This window comes from Oncorhynchus clarkii, chromosome 21 (genome assembly GCF_045791955.1).
Source record: "Oncorhynchus clarkii lewisi isolate Uvic-CL-2024 chromosome 21, UVic_Ocla_1.0, whole genome shotgun sequence".
Taxonomy (NCBI): Eukaryota; Metazoa; Chordata; class Actinopteri; order Salmoniformes; family Salmonidae; genus Oncorhynchus; species Oncorhynchus clarkii.
In genome coordinates, this window is record NC_092167.1 from 33072009 (window position 1) to 33094098 (window position 22090).

The 22090-nt window shown below is 46.0% G+C and overlaps 1 protein-coding gene across 1 annotated transcript in view; it reads right to left on the reverse strand.

Annotated features, from left to right (window-relative positions):
* LOC139379418 (dynein, axonemal, heavy chain 2) overlaps window positions 1-22090 on the reverse strand; it is a 220099-nt gene that overhangs the window by 30310 nt on the left and 167699 nt on the right. The window contains exons 60-68 of the mRNA XM_071122228.1: window positions 15912-16122; window positions 14681-14797; window positions 13762-13903; window positions 11136-11305; window positions 10122-10238; window positions 9721-9885; window positions 5977-6099; window positions 5544-5692; window positions 5217-5283 (exon numbers count right to left, since the gene is read on the reverse strand). Of these exons, the coding sequence (XP_070978329.1) occupies window positions 5217-5283; window positions 5544-5692; window positions 5977-6099; window positions 9721-9885; window positions 10122-10238; window positions 11136-11305; window positions 13762-13903; window positions 14681-14797; window positions 15912-16122 (1261 nt within the window). The remainder of the gene's footprint in view (window positions 1-5216; window positions 5284-5543; window positions 5693-5976; window positions 6100-9720; window positions 9886-10121; window positions 10239-11135; window positions 11306-13761; window positions 13904-14680; window positions 14798-15911; window positions 16123-22090) is intronic.

The following is a 22090-nucleotide window of genomic DNA, read 5'->3' on the forward strand; positions in this document are numbered from 1 at the left end:
GGCCAAACTAACTCTTAAAATGACAAAAGGAGCGAGGGAACACATACAACAAGTGTCTGAAGAAAGGAGAAGAGAAACCACAGAGATGGGGAGTAAAAAAATATGTTGTTAACTTCCTCGTTCACCTGGGTCACTGTGTGTGTATGTGTGTGTCAAATCAAATCAAATTTTATTTGTCACATACACATGGTTAGCAGATGTTAATGCGAGTGTAGCGAAATGCTTGTGCTTCTAGTTCCGACAATGCAGTAATAACCAACAAGTAATCTAACTAACTAATCTAACTCTGGAGAGCCTTACGGTTGAGGGCGGAGCAGTTGCCGTACCAGGCAGTGATACAGCCCGCCAGGATGCTCTCGATTGTGCATCTGTAGAAGTTTGTGAGTGCTTTTGGTGACAAGCCAAATTTCTTCAGCCTCCTGAGGTTGAAGAGGCGCTGCTGCGCCTTCTTCACGATGCTGTCTGTGTGAGTGGACCAATTCAGTTTGTCTGTGATGTGTATGCCGAGGAACTTAAAACGTGCTACCCTCTCCACTACTGTTCCATCGATGTGGATAGGGGGGTGTTCCCTCTGCTGTTTCCTGAAGTCCACAATCATCTCCTTAGTTTTGTTGACGTTGAGTGTGAGGTTATTTTCCTGACACCACACTCCGAGGGCCCTCGCCTCCTCCCTGTAGGCCGTCTCGTCGTTGTTGGTAATCAAGCCTACCACTGTTGTGTCGTCCGCAAACTTGATGATTGAGTTGGAGGCGTGCGTGGCCACGCAGTCGTGGGTGAACAGGGAGTACAGGAGAGGGCTCAGAACGCACCCTTGTGGGGCCCCAGTGTTGAGGATCAGCGGGGAGGAGATGTTGTTGCCTACCCTCACCACCTGGGGGCGGCCCGTCAGGAAGTCCAGTACCCAGTTGCACAGGGCGGGGTCGAGACCCAGGGTCTCGAGCTTGATGACGAGCTTGGAGGGTACTATGGTGTTGAATGCCGAGTTGTAGTCAATGAACAGCATTCTCACATAGGTATTCCTCTTGTCCAGATGGGTTAGGGCAGTGTGCAGTGTGGTTGAGATTGCATCGTCTGTGGACCTATTTGGGCGGTAAGCAAATTGGAGTGGGTCTAGGGTGTCAGGTAGGGTGGAGGTGATATGGTCCTTGACTAGTCTCTCAAAGCACTTCATGATGACGGAAGTGAGTGCTACGGGGCGGTAGTCGTTTAGCTCAGTTACCTTAGCTTTCTTGGGAACAGGAACAATGGTGGCCCTCTTGAAGCATGTGGGAACAGCAGACTGGTATAGGGATTGATTGAATATGTCCGTAAACACACCGGCCAGCTGGTCTGCGCATGCTCTGAGGGCGCGGCTGGTGATGCCGTCTGGGCCTGCAGCCTTGCGAGGGTTAACACGTTTAAATGTCTTACTCACCTCGGCTGCAGTGAAGGAGAGACCGCATGTTTTCGTTGCAGGCCGTGTCAGTGGCACTGTATTGTCCTCAAAGCGGGCAAAAAAGTTATTTAGTCTGCCTGGGAGCAAGACATCCTGGTCCGTGACTGGGCTGGATTTCTTCCTGTAGTCCGTGATTGACTGTAGACCCTGCCACATGCCTCTTGTGTCTGAGCCGCTGAATTGAGATTCTACTTTGTCTCTGTACTGACGCTTAGCTTGTTTGATAGCCTTGCAGAGGGAATAGCTGCACTGTTTGTATTCGGTCATGTTACCAGACACCTTGCCCTGATTAAAAGCAGTGGTTTGCGCTTTCAGTTTCACGCGAATGCTGCCATCAATCCACGGTTTCTGGTTAGGGAATGTTTTAATCGTTGCTATGGGAACGACATTTTCAACACACGTTCTAATGAACTCGCATACCGAATCAGCGTATTCGTCAATATTGTTATCTGACGCAATACGAAACATATCCCAGTCCACGTGATGGAAGCAGTCTTGGAGTGTGGAGTCAGCTTGGTCGGACCAGCGTTGGACAGACCTCAGCGTGGGAGCCTCTTGTTTTAGTTTCTGTCTGTAGGCAGGGATCAACAAAATGGAGTCGTGGTCAGCTTTTCCGAAAGGGGGGCGGGGCAGGGCCTTATATCCGTCGCAGAAGTTAGAGTAACAATGATCCAAGGTCTTTCCACCCCTGGTTGCGCAATCGATATGCTGATAAAATTTAGGGAGTCTTGTTTTCAGACTAGCCTTGTTAAAATCGCCAACTACAATGAATGCAGCCTCCGGATAAATGGTTTCCAGTTTGCAAATAGTTAAATAAAGTTAGTTCAGAGCCATCGATGTGTCTGCTTGGGGGGGATATATACGGCTGTGATTATAATCGAAGAGAATTCTCTTGGTAGATAATGCGGTTTACATTTGATTGTAAGGAATTCTAAATCAGGTGAACAGAAGGATTTGAGTTCCTGTATGTTTCTTTCATCACACCATGTCACGTTAGCCATAAGGCATACGCCCCCGCCCCTCTTCTTACCAGAAAGATGTTTGTTTCTGTCGGCGCGATGCGTGGAGAAACACGTTGGCTGCACCGCCTCGGATAGCGTCTCTCCAGTGAGCCATGTTTCCGTGAAGCAAAGAACGTTACAGTCTCTGATGTCCCTCTGGAATGCTACCCTTGCTCGGATTTCATCAACCTTGTTGTCAAGAGACTGGACATTGGCAAGAAGAATGCTAGGGAGTGGTGCACGGTGTGCCCGTCTCCGGAGTCTGACCAGAAGACCGCCTCGTTTCCCTCTTTTTCTGAGTCGTTTTTTGGGTCGCTGCATGGGATCCACTCCGTTGTCCTGTTTGTAAGGCAGAACACAGGATCCGCGTCGCGAAAAACATATTCTTGGTCGTACTGATGGTGAGTTGACGCTGATCTTATATTCAGTAGTTCTTCTCGACTGTATGTAATGAAACCTAAGATGACCTGGGGTACTAATGTAAGAAATAACACATAAAAAAACAAAAAACTGCATAGTTTTCTAGGAACGCGAAGCGAGGCGGCCATCTCTGTCGACGCCGGAAGAAGTCGGTCGTTGCTCATCCGTGTGTGTGTGCGTGCGTGTGTGTGTGTGCGTGTGCATGTATGTGCGTGTGTGTGTGTGTGCTTGCGAGAGGGCGCGCGTGTCTCTGTGCTGATCGGATCTTATTTAATGAAGGAAGCCTACTGGTCCTAACTAAAAGCATTCAACTGTCAAAACCTGTCTCAAATGTGCTTTGTTGATGGGATTACAGTGGAGAATCTGGCTCCATTTGGCTCCTTGAGGGGATATTTTATTTAAACATCATTTGACTCGGCAAGTCAGTTAAGAACAAATTCTTATTTACAACGACGGACTACCAAAAGGCCTCCTGCGGGGACGGGGGCTGTGATTCAAAATAAAAACAATTAAATAAAAATATAGGACAAAACACAACGACGAGACGACAGACCTAAGACACCAACATAGCAAGGCAGCAACACATGACAACACAGCATGGTAGCAACACAACATGACAACAACATGGTAGCAACACAACATGACAGCAGCACAACATGGTAGCAGCACAAAACATGGTACAAACATTATTGGGCAAATACAACAGCACGAAGCGCAAGACAATAGAGACAACAATACGCAAAGCAGCCACAACTGTCAGTAAGACTGTCCATGATTGAGTCTTTGAATGAAGAGATTGAGATAAAACTGTCCAGTTTGAGTGTTTGTTGCAGCTCGTTCCAGTCGCTAGCTGCAGCGAACTGAAAAGACAAGGGACCCAGGGATGTGTGTGCTTTGGGGACCTTTAACAGAATGTGACTGGCAGAATGGGTGTTTTATGTGGAGGATGAGGGCTGCAGTAGATATCTCAGATTGGGGGGAGTGAGGCAGTCCAGTGTACAGATGAGTATAGAGTGCAGTGATGTGTCCTATAAGGAGCATTGGTAGCAAATCTGATAGCCTCTAGCTGCTCGAGAACTCAGGCATGTAAAAAAATCTTTGGCAGGTGAGAGGATGGACGGAATACAAAAATATCTGTATCAGTTCAGGGCCTACTCCATATGGAGTGTCTCTCTCTCTCTCTCTCTCTCTCTCTCTCTCTCTCTCTCTCTCTCTCTCTCTCTCTCTCTCTCTCTCTCTCTCTCTCTCTCTCTCTCTCTCTCTCTCTCTCTCTCTCTCTCTCTCTCTCTCTCTCTCTCTCTCTCTCTCTCTCTCTCTCTCTCTCTCTCTCTCTCTCTCTCTCTCTCTCTCTCTCTCTCTCTCTCTCTCTCTCTCTCAAGGAGAGGCAGGTTAAAATGGTTGGGGATAGGCTTGGCGATGATAGGGGAAGAAAAAGAAGAAGAAAGGGTCTATTAGAAGGGGTGGGAGATGAGGACATTGCCCAGCAACAGCCCCAAAACATCACTGCTCTAGAGGAGATCTGCATGGAGGAATGGGCCAAAATACCCATTGTGAAAACCTTGTGAAGACTTACAGAAAACTTTTGACCTCTGTCATTGCCAACAAAGGGTATATAACAAAGTTTTGAGATAAACTTTTGTTATTGACCAAATACTTATTTTCCACCATAATTTGCAAATAAATTCATTAAAAATCCTACAATGTGATTTTCTGGATTTTTTTTCTTCTAATTTTGTCTGTCATAGTTGAAATGTACCTATGATGAAAATTACAGGCCTCTCTCATATTTTTAAGTGGGAGAACTTGCACAATTGGTGGCTGACTAAATACTTTTTTGCCCCACTGCATATAATGTATTTTATACTACTGCATCTCGTCTATGCCGGTCGGTCGTTGCTCATCCATATATTTATATGTACATATTCTTAACCCATCCCTTTCCTTATTTGTGTGTATACGGTAGTTGTTGTGGAATTGTTCGATGACTTGTTAGATATTACTGCACTGTCAAAACGAGAAGCACAAGCCTACACTCGCATTAACATCTGCTAACCTCGTGCACGTGACCAAGGACATTTGATTTGATATTGTACGTGTTATGCTTCATCTTTTCAGTGACCTTGTGACCTTCCAACACTGTAAGTATAGTAAAGGTCAAGGGTTAGGAGAGAAAGAGCTTTGACCAAGAAAAGCGAACTCTATTCATGTTACATGGAATGCATCGACAAACACACAATGCAGCGAGTACGAGGTCAATAACCATGGAAGTAGACAGTGGCAGAGAGAAATGCGAGAGCGAGGAGAGAGAAGGTGTGTGTGTGGTAGAGAGACAGACATAATTTGCACAAAGCAGGTCTCACCCTCTTCATCTCCATATTTTTGATCCACTTCAGGGCTTGGCCTTGTGGGTCCACCATCAGCGGCCATCTTGGGAAAAACAAAGAGAAGCAATACGTTCACATCATCAAGCTAGACAGTAGCCGCAACACCCAAATTCTAGTACGTCTTCTTAGCCTCATCCGTGAGGTCTGTGAGACTGAGATAGGTGTAATCTTTGTTTTATTCAATTGAGCGGTTTTATCTCGTTTAGACTACTGAAGTATTATTATCAATATGAAACTAAGCACTAAGCAAAGACGGAGAGAACTGAATAACGATACTGGATGTGTGTGTGTGTGTTGTCTGACCGGTTGCCGCGGGTGACGATGACGCCATTTTCGGTGGAGAAGGCATCGGAGGGCAGACCCTGGATGTTCCAGTCCCTTACGGCTGTGGGCTTGGACAAGAACACAGCGAAACTAAAACCTGGAGAACACGGCACCTCCAACTCACGCACCTGATGGAGAAGAGAAGGAGGGAGAGGCGAGGCGAGAGAGAGAGTGAGAGGAAGAGGGAGAGAGAGGAATGTGGTTAGATGTGTGTGTGTGTGTGTGTGAGAGAGAGAGAGAGTGAGAGGAAGAGGGAGAGAGAGGAATGTGGTTAAATGTGTGTGTGTGTGTGTGTGTGAGAGAGAGAGACATGAAGGTAACAGTGAATAATATATACACATAAGTACATTTCCACCTACCGGTGTAGTTTGACAGAGTGGAGGGAAATCCAGACAGTGACCTTGCCACTCACCTGTTTCATCCAGATAGAGACCAGCTGGTCTCTGTAGTTGGAGAGGAAAGGCCCCATGTAGGAGAGGAAGGCTGCAGCCAGCAGACAGTCTCCTACCAGAAAACCCATGTTCGTCTCCAAACCCTGAGACACACACATCTCCAGGTCACACTCGTGGACGTGACCATCAAAACAAAGAAAGATGAAGGAGAAAAGCTACCGGACAACTTTAATGATACGAAATGATCCTTCTAATCTTCTGACCAAATGACTCTTTGAAAGTTGACTCAGACACACTACTGGGTTTGTACTAGAGGTCGACCGATTAATCGGCCCATTTCAAGTTTTCATAACAATCGGTAATCTGCATTTTTGGACACTGATTGTGGCCGATTAAATTGCACTCCACGAGGAGACTGCGTGTCAGGCTGACCACCTGTTACGCGAGTGCAACAAGAAGCCAAGGTAAGGTGCTAGCTAGAATTAAACTTACCTTATAAAAAACAATCTTAACATAATCTTAAAATCAATCTTAACATAATCACTAGTTATCTACACATGGTTGATGATATTACTAGTTTATCTAGCTTGTCCTGCGTTGCATATAATCGATGCGGTGCCTGTTAATTTCTCATCGAATCACAGCCTACTTCAACTTCACCAAACGGGTGATGATTTAACAAGCGCATTCGCAAAAAAAGCACTGTCGTTGCCCCAATGTGTACCTAAACATAAACACCAATGCCTTTCTTTAAAATCCATAGACAAGTATATATTTTTAAACCTGCATATTTAGTCAATATTACCTGCTAACATTAATTTATTTTAACTAAGGAAATTGTGTCACTTCTCTTGCGTTCAGTGCAAGCAGAGTCAGGGTATATGCAGCAGTTTGGGCCACCTGGCTCATTGCGAACTGTGTGAAGACCATTTCTTCCTAACAAAGACCGTAATTAATTTGCCAGAATTGTTCATAATCATGACATAACATTGAAGGTTGTGCAATGTAACATCAAAATCTAGACTTAAGGATGCCACCCGTTAGATAAACTACGTAACGGTTCTGTATTTCAATGAGAGAATAAACGTTTTGTTTTTTCGAAATTATAGTTTCCAGATTTGACCATATTAATGACCTAAGGCTCGTATTTCTGTGTGTTATTATGTTATAATTAAGTCTATGATTTGATCTTTGATAGAGCAGTCTGACTGAGCGGTGGTAGGCAGCAGCAGGCTCGTAAGCATTCATTCAAACAGCACTTTCCTGCATTTGCCAGCAGCTCTTCGCTGTGCTTCAAGCATTGAGCTGTTTATGACTTCAAGCCTATCAACTCCCGAGATGAGGCTGGTGTAGCCAAAGTGAAATGGCTAGCTAGCTAGCTAGCGGGGTGCACGCTAATAGCGTTTCAATCAGTGACGTCATTCGCTCGGAGACCTTGAGGTAGTTGCTCCCCTTGCTCTGCAAGGGCCGCGGCTTTTGTGGAGCGATGGGTAACGATGCTTCAAGCGTGGCTGTTGTCGATGTGTCCCTGGTTTGAGCCCAGGTAGGGGCGAGGAGAGGGATGGAAGCTATACTGTTACACTGGCAATACTATATATATATATATATACACTGCTCAAAAAAATAAAGGGAACACTTAAACACAATGTAACTCCAAGTCAATCACACTTCTGTGAAATCAAACTGTCCACTTAGGAAGCAACACTGATTGACAATACATTTCACATGCTGTTGTGCAAATGGAATAGACAACAGGTGGAAATTATAGGCAATTAGCAAGACACTCCCAATAAAGGAGTGGTTCTGCAGGTGGTAACCACAGACCACTTCTCAGTTCCTATGCTTCCTGGCTGATGTTTTGGTCACTTTTGAATGCTGGCGGTGCTTTCACTCTAGTGGTAGCATGAGACGGAGTCCACAACCCATACAAGTGGCTCAGGTAGTGCAGCTCATCCAGGATGGCACATCAATGCGAGCTGTGGCAAGAAGGTTTGCTGTGTCTGTCAGCGTAGTGTCCAGAGCATGGAGGCGCTACCAGGAGACAGGCCAGTACATCAGGAGACGTGTAGGAGGCCGTAGGAGGGCAACAACCCAGCAGCAGGACCGCTACCTCCGCCTTTGTGCAAAGAGGAGCACTGCCAGAGCCCTGCAAAATTACCTCCAACAGGCCACAAATGTGCATGTGTCTGCTCAAACGGTCAGAAACAGACTCCATGAGGGTGGTATGAGAGCCCGACGTCCACAGGTGGGGGTTGTGCTTACAGCCCAACACCGTGCAGGACATTTGGCATTTGCCAGAGAACACCAAGATTGGCAAATTCGCCACTGGCGCCCTGTGCTCGTCACAGATGAAAGCAGGTTCACACTGAGCACATGTGACAGACGTGACAGAGTCTGGAGACGCCGTGGAGAACGTTCTGCTGCCTGCAACATCCTCCAGCATGACCGGTTTGGCGGTGGGTCAGTCATGGTGTGGGGTGGCATTTCTTTGGGGGGCCGCACAGCCCTCCATGTGCTCGCCAGAGGTAGCCTGACTGCCATTAGGTACCGAGATGAGATCCTGAGACCCCTTGTGAGACCATATGCTGGTGCGGTTGGCCCTGGGTTCCTCCTAATGCAAGACAATGCTAGACCTCATGTGGCTGGAGTGTGTCAGCAGTTCCTGCAAGAGGAAGGCATTGATGCTATGGACTGGCCCGCCCGTTCCCCAGACCTGAATCCAATTGAGCACATCTGGGACATCATGTCTCGCTCCATCCGCCAACGCCACGTTGCACCACAGACTGTCCAGGAGTTGGCGGATGCTTTAGTTCAGGTCTGGGAGGAGATCCCTCAGGAGACCATCCGCTACCTCATCAGGAGCATGCCCAGGCATTGTAGGGAGGTCATACAGGCACGTGGAGGCCACACACACTACTGAGCCTCATTTTGACTTGTTTTAAGGACATTACATCAAAGTTGGATCAGCCTGTAGTGTGGTTTTCCACTTTAATTTTGAGTGTGACTCCAAATCCAGACCGCCGTGGGTTGATAAATTTGATTTCCATTGATCATTTTTGTGTGATTTTGTTGTCAGCACATTCAACCGTGTAAAGAAAAAAGTATTTAATAAGAATATTTCATTCATTCAGATCTAGGATGTGTTATTTTAGTGTTCCCTTTATTTTTTTGAGCAGTGTATATATAAGAACATCCAATAGTCAAAGGTATATTTTTTTGAGCAGTGTATATATAAGAACATCCAATAGTCAAAGGTATATTTTTTTGAGCAGTGTATATATAAGAACATCCAATAGTCAAAGGTATATGAAATACAAATATAGAGAGAAATAGTCCTATAATTCCTATAATAACTACAACCTAAAACTTCTTACCTGGGAATATTGAAGTCTCATGTTAAAAGGAACCACCAGCTTTCATATGTTCTCATGTTCTGAGCAAGGAACTTAAATGTTAGCTTTTTACATGGCACATATTACACTTTTACTTTCTTCTCCAACACTTTGTTTTTGCATTATTTATACCAAATTTAACATTTCATTATTTTTTTGAGGCTAAATTGATTTTATTGATGTATTATATTAAGTTAAAATAAAAGTGTTCATTCAGTATTTTTGTAATTGTCATTTTTTGGTCCTCCAATAATCGGTATCGGCGTTGAAAAATCATAATCGGTCGACCTCTAGTGTGAACGCTGTGTGGTGAGTTGCGTGTGTGATGAGTTGCGTGTGCGATAGTGTGAGCTCAATAAGAGGGGGTCGTACCACCACAGTCTCCTCCCAGCGGATTCTCTCTCCAGCCAGTCCAGACACCAGTTTCCCGGCCCGGTCCAGTTTGACCTCCATGTCCTCTGACTTCCTCCTCAACTCCTCCTTCTGAGTCAGCTTCTCATCATACTGCCTCTTCAACAGGTCCAGCTTCTCCCCTACCTACACACACACACACAAAATACAGCACACAGATTCACACGCAACTAGATTCATTCTTACTATTCTCACTTCCAAAAAGCACCCGAGTACCAATGAGAAACACAAACACTGACACAGACTCATTGACACTCCAGAAACGCATCAGCTATAGTGAGTATTTCCCAGGCAGGCAGGTCTCTTCTGCCTCCTCACCACCCCTGTACAGTAGCTCTCCGAGTTGGTGTGCGTGTGTGTACCTCAATGAGTTTCGCCTGGGCCTCTGCCAGGGAAGCCTGTTTCTCTGCCAGCTGGGACATGGCCCCGTTCAGCCTGGCTCTCTTAGGCTCCACCACCCTGAAGATACGACCATACACCTGAGTGAGTGAGAGAGAGAGAGAGTGAGAGAGTGAGAGACCCTGTTCACAAAAATGGTTTGCTCCTACAGACAGTGTGTCACGTGGCTTTGGCTTGGTATATAAAGCAGGCAGACAGGCATTGAGGCATTCAGTTACTGTTTCATTGAATGGGCAAAATAAGTGACCTAAGCGGCTTTGAGCGTGGTATGACTGTTGGTGCCAGGCGCGCCAGATCTCAGAAACGGACAGCCTCCTGGGCTTTTCACACACGACAGTGTCTAGGGTTTATCAAGAATGGTGTGACAAACAAAAAACATCCAGTTAGTGGCAGTCCTGTGGGCGAAAAACAGCTCGTAGATGAGAGGTCGAAGGAGAATGGCAAGAGTCATGCAAGCTAACATGCGGGCCACAAACAGACAAATAACGGTGCAGTACAACAGTGGTGTGCAGAACGGCGTCTCGGAACGCACAACTCGTCGCTCCTTGTCACAGATGGGATATTGCAGCAGACGACCACACCGGGTTCCACTCCTATCAGCTAAAAACAAGAAGAAGCGGCCCCAGTGGGCACGCCATCACCAACACTGGACAACTGAGGAGCGGAAAAACATTGCCTGGTCTGACAAATCCTGGTTCCTGTTGCGTCATGCTGACGGCAGAGTCAGGATTTGGCGTAAGCAGCAGAGTCAATGACCCCATTCTGCCTGGTGTCAACCGTACAGGCTGGTGAAGATGGTGTAACTGTGTGGGGAATGTTTTCCTGGCACATGTTAGGTCCCTTGATACTAATTGAGCAAAGTTTCCATTCCTCAGATAATTCAGGCTGTTCTGGAGGAAAAGAGGGGTCCGACCCGGTACTAGATGGGTGTACCGAATAAACTGGCCACTGTGTGTATATGTATGTATACTGCTTACCTCCATGGCTCTGACCCACATACAGAGAGACTTGGCGGCCAGGGAGACCCGTCCTATGATCTCCGGATGAAAGTCTGGCTGGGTGCAGTACTGGCCGATCTTCTTCAGTACGCGGTCTGAGATGTTGTCCTTGTCAAAGTGGACCAGCTGCTTGATGAAGTTGCCCTCGCCTGCATGCCAGACACCAAGGGCAACCAGTCAATAACTCTTGTCTTTACTTCTCTCTCTCTCAATTCAATTCAAAGGGCTTTATTGGCATGGGAAACATATTTATCTCTCTCTGTCTCTCCCACCCCTCCCTCTCTCACCTTTCTGTATTTTCCATGCGAGGATTCAAAAGTTTCTTAATACAATATAGTATATCTGAGGTTTTGGTCTAGCTTTTCCTCTTTGTGCCCACTACTGTAGCTAGTTACTGTATAAGCCACTGGTGGTCAGTCCTGGTCCTGCACATTTGTATTTTTGCACACATGATTCTAATCATCGAAGCCTGATGATGAGGTGATCATTAGAATCAGGTATGTAGTGCCAAGGAAAAAACTCAAATGTACACCCCTTTGAGTCCCCAGGACCAGGTGTGTGTACCACTGGTATACACTGTAAAGGGGTTGCCGTGAATTTGATAGTCATTTACAAACAGCTCAGTGGCAAGTAACATTCTGTCTTTTATATTGCAGTACACCCACTGTAATATGAATACGATGTCAAAGCAAGTACTGTGTAATGACACACAGTACAGTACCATAAAATGTACTGTATTATACCGTTATAGTGCTACCGTAATAGGAATCAATTAATTAATAAATGGATGAATTACATAAATAATTACAAGGGATTGATTGGTCCAAGCAGTTTGGCTGCTTGGTAGTGTTTACACATTACAGCATTTTAATGAATATTTAGCATTTTAGGCCTATACCACTTGCACTTAACAAAGGCTTCCAAACTGGCAGCAAAAACAGGGAAAAACAGACCAAAAGGACATGGCAAAATGCTTAACCATTTAATGTTTAAGACTTGCTGTCACTCCAATCTGTCCCCGATAGATTTTAAATTGATGGGGCACTATAACCACAGAGGAGTAAAATTGGTACAGCATTCTCACTCACGAGTGCTACAAATGTCTTACAAGACACGCCTCAAAATATGTTAATGAGACAGAAAACAACAACGATGCATCCATTAGTGGTCAAACGGTTTTTGGTGCTCCAAAGATACGGTACAGTACTGTATTCTGTGGGGCTGGAATTACAATTACCATACAAAATACAGCAATTCTTTCCCCGCCCTAAACATGTTCCCACAATGCACTAAAGTTTCAGAGTATTTTACTGTTGATACTAACCATAATTCCTGTATAAATTACAGTTTTCAATTAAAATTTACTTTTTCTCTCTTTTGCTCCAAATCTACTCCTCTCTACAAATCCTCCCCCACTCCCACCCAGATGTCTCTTGGCCTCTGCCCAGGTAGAATCGAAGAGGTAGGGAGACAGAAAGAGAGATAGATGGAAAGAGAGATGGAGCAGTAGATAGCTCTTACCCAGCTGTCTCTTGGCCTCTGCCCAGGTAGAATCGAAGAGGTAGGGAGACAGAAAGAGAGATAGATGGAAAGAGAGATGGAGCAGTAGATAGCTCTTACCCAGCTGTCTCTTGGCCTCTGCCCAGGTAGAATCGAAGAGGTAGGGAGACAGAAAGAGAGATAGATGGAAAGAGAGATGGAGCAGTAGATAGCTCTTACCCAGCTGTCTCTTGGCCTCTGCCCAGGTAGAATCGAAGAGGTAGGGAGACAGAAAGAGAGATAGATGGAAAGAGAGATGGAGCAGTAGATAGCTCTTACCTAGCTGTCTCTTGGCCTCTGCCCAGGTAGAATCGGAGAGGTAGGGAGACAGAAAGAGAGATAGATGGAAAGAGAGATGGAGCAGTAGATAGCTCTTACCCAGCTGTCTCTTGGCCTCTGCCCAGGTAGAATCGAAGAGTTAGGAGACAGAAAGAGAGATAGATGGAAAGAGAGATGGAGCAGTAGATAGCTCTTACCCAGCTGTCTCTTGGCCTCTGCCCAGGTAGAATCGAAGAGTTAGGAGACAGAAAGAGAGATAGATGGAAAGAGAGATGGAGCAGTAGATAGCTCTTACCCAGCTGTCTCTTGGCCTCTGCCCAGGTAGAATCGAAGAGTTAGGAGACAGAAAGAGAGATAGATGGAAAGAGAGATGGAGCAGTAGATAGCTCTTACCCAGCTGTCTCTTGGCCTCTGCCCAGGTAGAATCGAAGAGGTAGGGAGACAAAGAGAGATAGATGGAAAGAGAGATGGAGCAGTAGATAGCTCTTACCCAGCTGTCTCTTGGCCTCTGCCCAGGTAGAATCGAAGAGGTAGGGAGACAGAAAGAGAGATAGATGGAAAGAGAGATGGAGCAGTAGATAGCTCTTACCCAGCTGTCTCTTGGCCTCTGCCCAGGTAGAATCGAAGAGGTAGGGAGACAGAAAGAGAGATAGATGGAAAGAGAGATGGAGCAGTAGATAGCTCTTACCCAGCTGTCTCTTGGCCTCTGCCCAGGTAGAATCGAAGAGGTAGGGAGACAGAAAGAGAGATAGATGGAAAGAGAGATGGAGCAGTAGATAGCTCTTACCCAGCTGTCTCTTGGCCTCTGCCCAGGTGGGCTCATTGCCTCTGAGGATCATAACAGCCTGCATGACGGTCTCCACCAGGGTCGGGGGACGGCCGTACGACTTGATCTCTGTCATGTCCTTCTTATTCAGGGACTCCAACGCCTGGGGAAGAGAGGAGAGGGAGGAGGAGAGGAGGGGAAACAAGGTGAGTGGAGGGGAGAAGAGAAGAGAGAGAAGAGGAGGGGAGCGGAGAGGAGAGGGGGGAGAGAAGGGAAAGGAGAGGGTGGGCGGTAGGAGAGAGTCAGTAAATATGGTAACACAATCACAGAAGGTGACCATATATATTACTGTACCAACTCTGCTGATTGCCCTGTAAATAAAAATATATATGTGAAAAACAACAAGATTATACATACAACGTGTTAATGCATTTTCAAAACGCAGCGTTTTAAACCATTTCACCTGCATTTTACACTGAAAGTCAACAGCGTTGTTTTGCTTCAATAGTGGGATCAGGGGACTGCAACTACAGTTTTCCTTCCCAGAAAATACATTAGCGCATCAGATGACAACAGAAGTGCAACGCTATTTGGCTACCAGCCACACAAGTAAATGAGCTTACAATGAAAAAGAGAGGCCTTTTAGAAACAAAACTATGCATCACCACCAGAGAAAGAATGTGAGCAGCCAGCTCAATGTTTTACTTGAAGTTAATCTAGCACGGGCCACACCAAGAAGCACACAATTAGTCTGATGCCGAGCAGAAATTACAATAAAAAACATATTAGATCTGCGTTTCCAAAACGCAGCAAGATATTTGTTGTGTGTTATCAAGCGTGAAAAATGCAGAATTCTGCATTAAGGCGATCCCTGCTGCTATTGAGACCCAGCCACACACAGAGGCAGTATCACACGTAAAAACAGATACAAACAGCTTACCTTCATGGCCTCCTCCAGAGCAGGCACGGCTTCATCCAGGTCTCTCTGGGCGTTCTCAGCCATGGCCCTACACTTGATCTCTTCTGCTCCGATCTTCTCACTGTGGGCACTCACAGTCTACACACACGCGCACGACCGCACGCATGCACACACACCACCAGATGTACAGTTGAAGTCAAAAGTTTACATGCACCATATTCAACTACATTTAAACTCAGTTTTTCACAATTCCTGACATTTAATCCTGGTAAAAATCCCCTGTCTTAAGTCAGTTAGGATCACCACTTTACTTTCAGAATGTGAAATGACAGAATAATAGTAGAGAGAATGATTTATTTCAGCTTTTATTTCTTTCATCACATTCCCAGTGGGTAAGACGTTTACATACACTCAATTAGTATTTCGTAGCATTGTCTTTAAATTGTTTAACTTGGGTCAAACGTTTCGGGTAGCCTTCCACAAGCTTCCCACAATAAGTTGGGTTTATTTTGGCCCATTGCTCCTGACAGAGCTGGTGTAACTGAGTCAGGTTTGTTCGCACACGCTTTTTCAGTTCTGCTCACAAATGTTCTATAGGATTGAGGTCAGGGCTTTGTAAACCATTTTGCTTGGAAGTATGCTTGAGGTCATTGTTCCTTTGGAAGACCCATTTGCTTCAATATATACACATATATACACGGCTGTGTGGTCCTATGGTGTTTATACTTGCGTGCTACTGTTTGTACAGATGAAAGTGGTACCTTCAGGCTTTTGGAAATTGCTTCCAAGGATGAACCAGACTTATGGAGGTCTACAATTTCTTTTCTGAGGTCTTGGCTGATTTCTTTTGATTTTCCCATGATGTCAAGCAAAGAGGTACTGAGTTTGAAGGTAGGTCTTGAAATACACCCACAGGTACACCTTCAATTGATTCAAATGATGTCAATTAGCCTATCAGAAGATTTTAAAGCCATGACATCATTTTCTGGAATTTTCCAAGCTGTTTAAGGGCACAGTCAACTTAGTGTATGTAAACTTCTGACCCACTGGAATTGTGATACAGTGAAACAATCTGTCTGTAAACGGTTGTTGGAAAAATGACTTGTGTCATGCACAAAGTAGATGTCCTAACCGACTTGCCAAAACTAAAGATTTAGTAAAACTATAAAACTAATTTATGGAGTGGTTGAAAAACGGATTTTAATGACTCCAACCTAAGTGTATGTAAACTTCCGACTTCAATTGTGCGTACCTTCTGCTGTTCATCGGCCTCTCTCTTCTGCTGGACGATGATGACCAGGTACTCCTCACACTGCTTCTGGAAGTCAGCCACCTTCTTCTTGGCCTCTTCCAGCTCCACAGACATGGCCTCCACCTTGCTGCGCGTGTCGTCTATCTTAAACAGGCCGTTCCTCAGCTTGGACACCTGTTCCCCCAGCTCACTGCGCTTCTCAGCCAGCAGCCTGGAGATACACAGGGAGAGGGAGAGTTAGAATGAGTGAAGGAAAGATCAAGTGAGAGAAAGAAATAAAGAAAGGGAGAGAGTGAGGCAAGAATAAAAAGAGTCAGGGAGTCGGATAGAGTAAAACAGACAGACAGACAGATACAGAGAGGCAGGCAGACAGATACAGACAGATAGTATGATACTTCCGGCGCAGACAGAGAGGGCCGACTCGCCTCGCGTTCCTAGGAAAGTTTTTTTTACATTGGTACCCCAGGTAACCTTAGGTTTCATTACATACATTTGGGAGGAACTACTGAATATAAGAGCAGCGTCAACTCAACATCATTACGACCAGGAATACGACTCTCCCGAAGCGGATCCTGTGTTTTGCCTTCCACCCAGGACAATGAATCCCAGCCGGCGACCCAAAACAACGTCGCCGTAAAAGGGGAAAACGAAGCAGTCTTCTGGTCAGGCTCCGGAGACGGGCACATCGCACACCGCTCCCTAGCATACTACTCGCCAATGTCCAGTCTCTTGACAATAAGGTTGATGAAATCGGAGCAAGGGTAGCCTTCCTGAGAGACATCAGAAACTGTAACGTTCTTTGCTTCACGGAAACATGGCTCACTTGAGAGACGCTAACGGAGTCGGTACAGCCAGCTGGTTTCTTCACGCATCACGCCGACAGAAACAAGCATCTTTCTGGTAAGAAGAACAGCGGGGGGGTATGCCTTATGATTAGCGAGACGTGGTGTGATCATAACAACATACAGGAACTCAAGTCCTTCTGTTCACCTGACTTAGAATTCCTCACAATCACATGTCGACCACATTATCTACCAAGAGAATTCCCTTCGATTATAATCACAGCCGTATATATTCCCCCCCAAGCAGACACATCGATGGCCCTGAACGAACTTTATTTGACTCTATGTAAACTGGAAACCACATATCTTGAGGCTGCATCCACTGTAGCTGGGGATTTTAACAAGGCTAATCTGAAAACAAGACTCCCTAAATTCTATCAGCATATCGATTGTGCAACCAGGGCTGGTAAAACCCTGGATCATTGTTATTCTAACTTCCCCAACGCATATAAGGCCCTCCCCCGCCCTCCTTTCGGAAAAGCTGACCACGACTCCATTTTGTTGCTTCCAGCCTACAGACAGAGACTAAAACAGGAAGCTCCCGCGCTCAGGTCTGTTCAACGCTGGTCCGACCAATCTGATTCCACGCTTCAAGACTGCTTCGATCACGTGGATTGGGATATGTTCCTTATTGCGTCCAACAACAACATTGACGAATACGCTGATTCGGTGAGCGAGTTCATTAGAAAATGCATCGGCGATGTCGTACCCATAGCAACTATTAAAACATTCCCAAACCAGAAACTGTGGATTGATGGTAGCATTTGCGCCAAACTGAAAGCGCAAACCACTGCTTTTAACCAGGGCAAGGTGACCGGAAACATGACCGAATAAAAACAGTGTAGCTATTCCCTCTGCAAGGCAATCAAACAAGCTAAGCGTCAGTATAGAGACAAAGTAGGGTTGCAATTCAACGGCTCAGACACAGGTATGTGGCAGGGTCTACAGTCAATCACGGATTACAAAAAAAAAACAGCCCTGTCGCGGAGCAGAATGTCTTGCTCCCAGACAGACTAAATAACTTATTTGCTCGCTTTGAGGACAATACAGTGCCACGGACACGGCCCGCTACCAAAACCTGCGGACTCTCCTTCACTACAGCCGACGTGAGTAAAACATTTAAATGTGTTAACCCTCGCAAGGCTGCAGGCCCAGACGGCATCCCCAGCCACGTCCTCAGAGCATGCGCAGACCAGCTGGCTGGTGTGTTTACGGACATATTCAATCAATCCCTATCCCAGTCTGCTGTCCCCACATGCTTCAAGAGGGCCACCATTGTTCCTGTTCCCAAGAAAGCTAAGGTAACTGAGCTAAACAACTACCGCCTCGTAGCACTCACTTCTGTCATCATGAAGTGCTTTGAGAGACTAGACAAGGACCATATCACCCTAGACCCTACCTGACACCCTAGACCCACTCCAATTTGCTTACCGCCCCAATAGGTCCACAGACGACGCAATCATAACCACACTGCAGACTGCCTTAACCCTTCTGGACAAGAGGAATACCTATGTGAGAATGCTGTTCATCGACTACAGCTCAGCATTTAACACCATAGTACCCTCCAAACTCGTCATCAAGCTCGAGACCCTGGGTCTCGACCCCGCCCTGTGCAACTGGGCACTGGACTGTGCAACTGGGTACACCCCCAGGTGGTGAGGGTAGGTTACAACATCTCCACCCCGCTGATCCTCCACACTGGGGCCCCACAAGGGTGCATTCTCAGCCCTCTCCTGTACTCCCTGTTCACCCACGACTGCGTGGCAATGCACGCCTCCAACTCAATCATCAAGTTTGCAGACGACACTACAGTGGTAGGCTTGATTACAACAACGACGAGACGGCCTACAGGGAGGAGGTGAGGGTCCTCGGAGTGTGGTGTCAGGAAAATAACCTCACACTCAACGTCAACAAAACAAAGGAGATGATCGTGGACTTCAGGGAACAGCAGAGGGAGCACCCCCCTATCCACATCGACGGGACAGTAGTGGAGAGGGTAGTAAGTTTTAAGTTCCTCGACGTACACATCACGGACAAACTGAATTGGTCCACCCACACAGACAGCGTTGTGAAGAAGGCGCAGCAGCGCCTCTTCAATCTCAGGAGGCTGAAGAAATTTGGCTTGTCACCAAAAGCACCCATAAACCTTTACAGATGCACAATCGAGAGCATCCTGTCGGGCTGTATCACCGCCTGGTACTGCAAATGCACCTCCCACAACCGTAAGGCTCTCCAGAGGGTAGTGAGGTCTGCACAACGCATCACCGGGGGCAAACTACCTGACCTCCAGGACACCTACACCACCCGATGTCACAGGAAGGCCATAAAGATCATCAAGGACAACAACCACCCGAGCCACTGCCTGTTCACCCAGCTATCATCCAGAAGGTGAGGTCAGTACAGGTGCATCAAAGCTGGGACCGAGAGACTGAAAAACAGCTTCTATCTCAAGGCCATCAGACTGTTAAACAGCCACCACTAACATTGAGTGGCTACTGCCAACTTACTGACTCAACTCCAGCCACTTTAATATTGGAAATTGAGCCAATTTAAAGCCAATTTAAACAATGCCACTTAATATAATGTTTACATAACCTACATTACTCATCTCATATGTATATACTGCACTCTATACCATCTACTGCATCTTGCCATCTTTATGTAATACATGTATCACTAGTCACTTTAAACTATGTCACTTTTATGTTTACAAACCCTACATTACTCATCTCATATGTATATACTGTACTCTATACCATCTACTGCATCTTGCCATCTTTATGTAATACATGTATCACTTGCCACTTTAAAATATGCCACTTTTATGTTTACATACCCTACATTACTCATCTCATATGTATATACTGTATACTGTACTGCATCTTGCCTATGCCGTTCTGTACCATCACTCATTCATATATCTTTATGTACATATTCTTTATCCCTTTACACTTGTGTGTATAAGGTAGTAGTTATGGAATTGTTAGGTTAGATTGTGGCGAAATCTGCACAGAGCCTTCACCGTGCACTGCCACTTTAAGAGAGCATGAGCAGTAAGGAAGGAGAAAATAAAGAGGGCTCATTCAGCTCTTTGGGGAGGAGCTCTTGGGTGGCGCGACAGTTTGATTGTGTGTGCTGTGCTACAGAAGTTTTGTTTGTTTTCAGCGTTTGTACTTTATAAAGTATTTAACTCAATCATCGGTGTGATCGCTTTAGATCGTGGTTGTTTTTGTTTGGGACCGCGCCCGTTATGGATCGCATGGATTAGTAGCAACATTGTTGCGAAGCTTTAACATACAAACCAACAAACCATCGGACAGTCAGACAGTACACCGGCAGGCCTGAAGACCACAGCTAAGATTTCTCTTTTTCTCGCTCTTTCTCTTCCCTCTCATTCCAGTGCTTTACCCTGCAACAGACTCTCTATGTTTCAAATGCACTTCCCATTGAAGTTCATTAGAGCTGGACTATTATTGCCCTGCCAGAAGTATTTTGATGGACATTTTAGTTAAAAGGGAGGTTGCTTGCAAGTTGTGTATTGTTATGTGAACTATATTTGAGGTGTACTAATGACATGTGGCCGAGAAGACTGTGGACATTTTTAAGGCCTTTGTTGTGTCGATGAACAACCCCCACATTCATACCCTCTGCACTCATCCACTAGAAAATAATACAGATTATTGCAAATCCTATGTTGATGACTGGGTTCGTTATTGTATGAAGTTGCTGTTGAATTGCTCTGCCATTATTAGTATTAGTATTATTGTATGAGGTATTCTTGTTGGTTACCCCTGTGCTGTGATGTGGGTTTTATATGGTGTGTATTCTCTTTTCTCTCCACTGGCTATCTGGTAAACAGGCTACACTCTAGGCAGTCTCTTCTGCTGATGTGTGTGGGTCTGGTAGTGGTATTCTCTCTATTCTACTCTTTTCCTTTCGGCAGGGTTAATACCTGCCTGGCGCCCGAACAAAATCTTTCTTTACCCCTCTCTAATAAATACCGCTACAAGATTACTCGTTGGTTATTACTGCATTGTCGGAACTAGAAGCACAAGCATTTCGCTAGACTCGCATTAACATCTGCTAATCATGTGTATGTGACAAATAAAATTTGATTTGATTTTGATTCGATTTGATACAGACAGACAGACAGACAGACAAATAAATCATACTACACTGGCTCTGACGCTCCTCGGATGTGGCAGGGCTTGCAAACCATTACAGACTACAAAGGGAAGCACAGCCAAGAGCTGCCCAGTGACACGAGCCTACCAGACGAGCAAAATAACTTCTATGCTCGCTCGAGGCAAGTAACACTGAAAAATGCATGAGAGCCTCAGCTGTTCCGGACGACTGTGTGATCACGCTCTCCGCAGCCGATGTGAGTAAGACCTTTAAACAGGTCAACGTGTACTCCGAGCACGCACTGACTAACTGGCAAGTGTCTTCACTGACATTTTCAACCTCTCCCTGTCTGAGTCTGTAATACATGTTTCAAGCAGACCACCATAGTCCCTGTGCCCAAGAACACTAAGGTGACCTGCCTAAATGACTCACTCACGTCTGAGTGGCTCACATCAACACCATTATCCCAGAAACCTTAGACCCGCTTCAATTTGCATACTTCCCCTACAGATCCACAGATGATGCAATCTCTATTGCACTCCACACTGCCCTTTCACACCTGGACAAAAGGAACACCTATGTGAGATTGGACCCTGGGGCTAAACAACTACCTCTGCAACTGGATCCTGGATTTCCTGATGGGCCGCCCCCAGGTGGTAAGGGTAGGTAACATCACATGCGCCACGCTGATCCTCAACACAGGGGCCCCTCAGGGGTGCGTACTCAGTCCCCTTCTGTACTCCCTGTTCACTCATGACTGCATGGTCAGCCACGACTCCAACACCATCATTAAGTTTGCCGATGACACAACAGTGGTAGGCCTGATCACAGACAACAATGAGACAGCCAATAGGGAGGAGGTCAGAGACAACCTCTCCTTCAACGTTGATTGCGAACTACAGGCAAAAGAGGACCGAGCACACCCCCATTCTCATCGGCAGGGCTGTAGTGGAGAAGGTTGAGAGCTTCAAGATCCTTGGGGTCCACATCACCAACAAACGAACATGGTCCAAGCACACCACGACAGTCGTGAAGAGGGCACAACAAAACCTATTCCCCCTCAGATCCTCATTTTTCTTTTTTACAGCTGCACCATCGAGAGCATCCTGACGGGTTGCATCACTGCCTGGTATGCCAACTGCTCGGCCTCCGACTGCAAGGCACTACAGAGAGTACTGCGTACGGCCCAGTACATCACGGCCCAGTACATCA